Source organism: Myotis davidii, unplaced genomic scaffold (genome assembly GCF_000327345.1).
Source record: "Myotis davidii unplaced genomic scaffold, ASM32734v1 scaffold1509, whole genome shotgun sequence".
In the NCBI taxonomy this organism is placed as follows: Eukaryota; Metazoa; Chordata; class Mammalia; order Chiroptera; family Vespertilionidae; genus Myotis; species Myotis davidii.
This window is the reverse complement of record NW_006299480.1, coordinates 520110-520751: the sequence shown is the minus strand read 5'-3', so window position 1 is coordinate 520751 and position 642 is coordinate 520110. Positions and strand designations below refer to the sequence as shown.

At 68.1% G+C, this 642-nt stretch overlaps 1 protein-coding gene across 5 annotated transcripts in view; it reads right to left on the bottom strand.

The window, feature by feature from the left end:
* Positions 1 to 354: 354 nt before the first annotated feature.
* The window catches only part of LOC102772829 (plectin-like), a 29813-nt gene continuing 29525 nt past the window's right edge, over positions 355 to 642 (bottom strand). For 2 of the 5 annotated variants that reach the window (XM_015571409.1, XM_015571407.1), the window contains exon 7: positions 364 to 589. In XM_015571409.1, coding sequence (XP_015426895.1) covers positions 419 to 589 — 171 coding nt within the window. In that variant the 3' untranslated portion in view covers positions 364 to 418. Of the gene's footprint in view, positions 590 to 642 lie in introns of all 5 variants that reach the window. The other 3 variants (XM_015571405.1, XM_015571408.1, XM_015571406.1) reach the window with 3 other exon arrangements.

The following is a 642-nucleotide window of genomic DNA, read 5'->3' as shown; positions in this document are numbered from 1 at the left end:
ACTCCTCAGCACACAGACAGACCCCCCCACGTGTCATCCATCCCCACACTCACCCTGGAAAACACACCGCCCCCCCACGCTGCCCGCCCGCCCACACAGGGAGCCCTCTGCCTTCTGGCCTGTCCCTGGTGCTCAAAGCCCTGTGTGGGCACAGGTGCAGGTGGAGTGCACAGAGCGAGGGTGCCGGTCAGCTGGGCGCCCTGCAGCCACCAGCTGCAGACCCCAGAGCTCCCCCAGCTCAGGCCCAGCGAAGGCTATGGGTGAGGGGAGGACCGCCAGTCCCCCTCTGGCTGCAGGCTGCGGGGAGGGTCTCTGGGTCTGGGCATGGTACGCCTGGCAGCCCTGCAGCGGGTTCCTGTCAGGGTGAGCCGCCCCTGCGCCACCTCCCTGCCCCGACTTGTTTGCAGCCGCCCGGCTCCTACTTGTGCCGGTGGATGATGGCATTGAAGAGGCGGCCGTCGCGCCAGCTGGTGGTGAAGTTGTCGCACCGCAGGCCCTGGTAGCCCTCCACCATCCGCTGGGACCACAGCAGCAGCTTCTCCTTGGCCGTCATGTCCTCCGACTGCCCGCTCACCTGGATGTCCGAGATCTGCCCCACAGTGGGCAGGAGCAGCTCAGCCCGCTGCCCATCTTGCCCGTGCC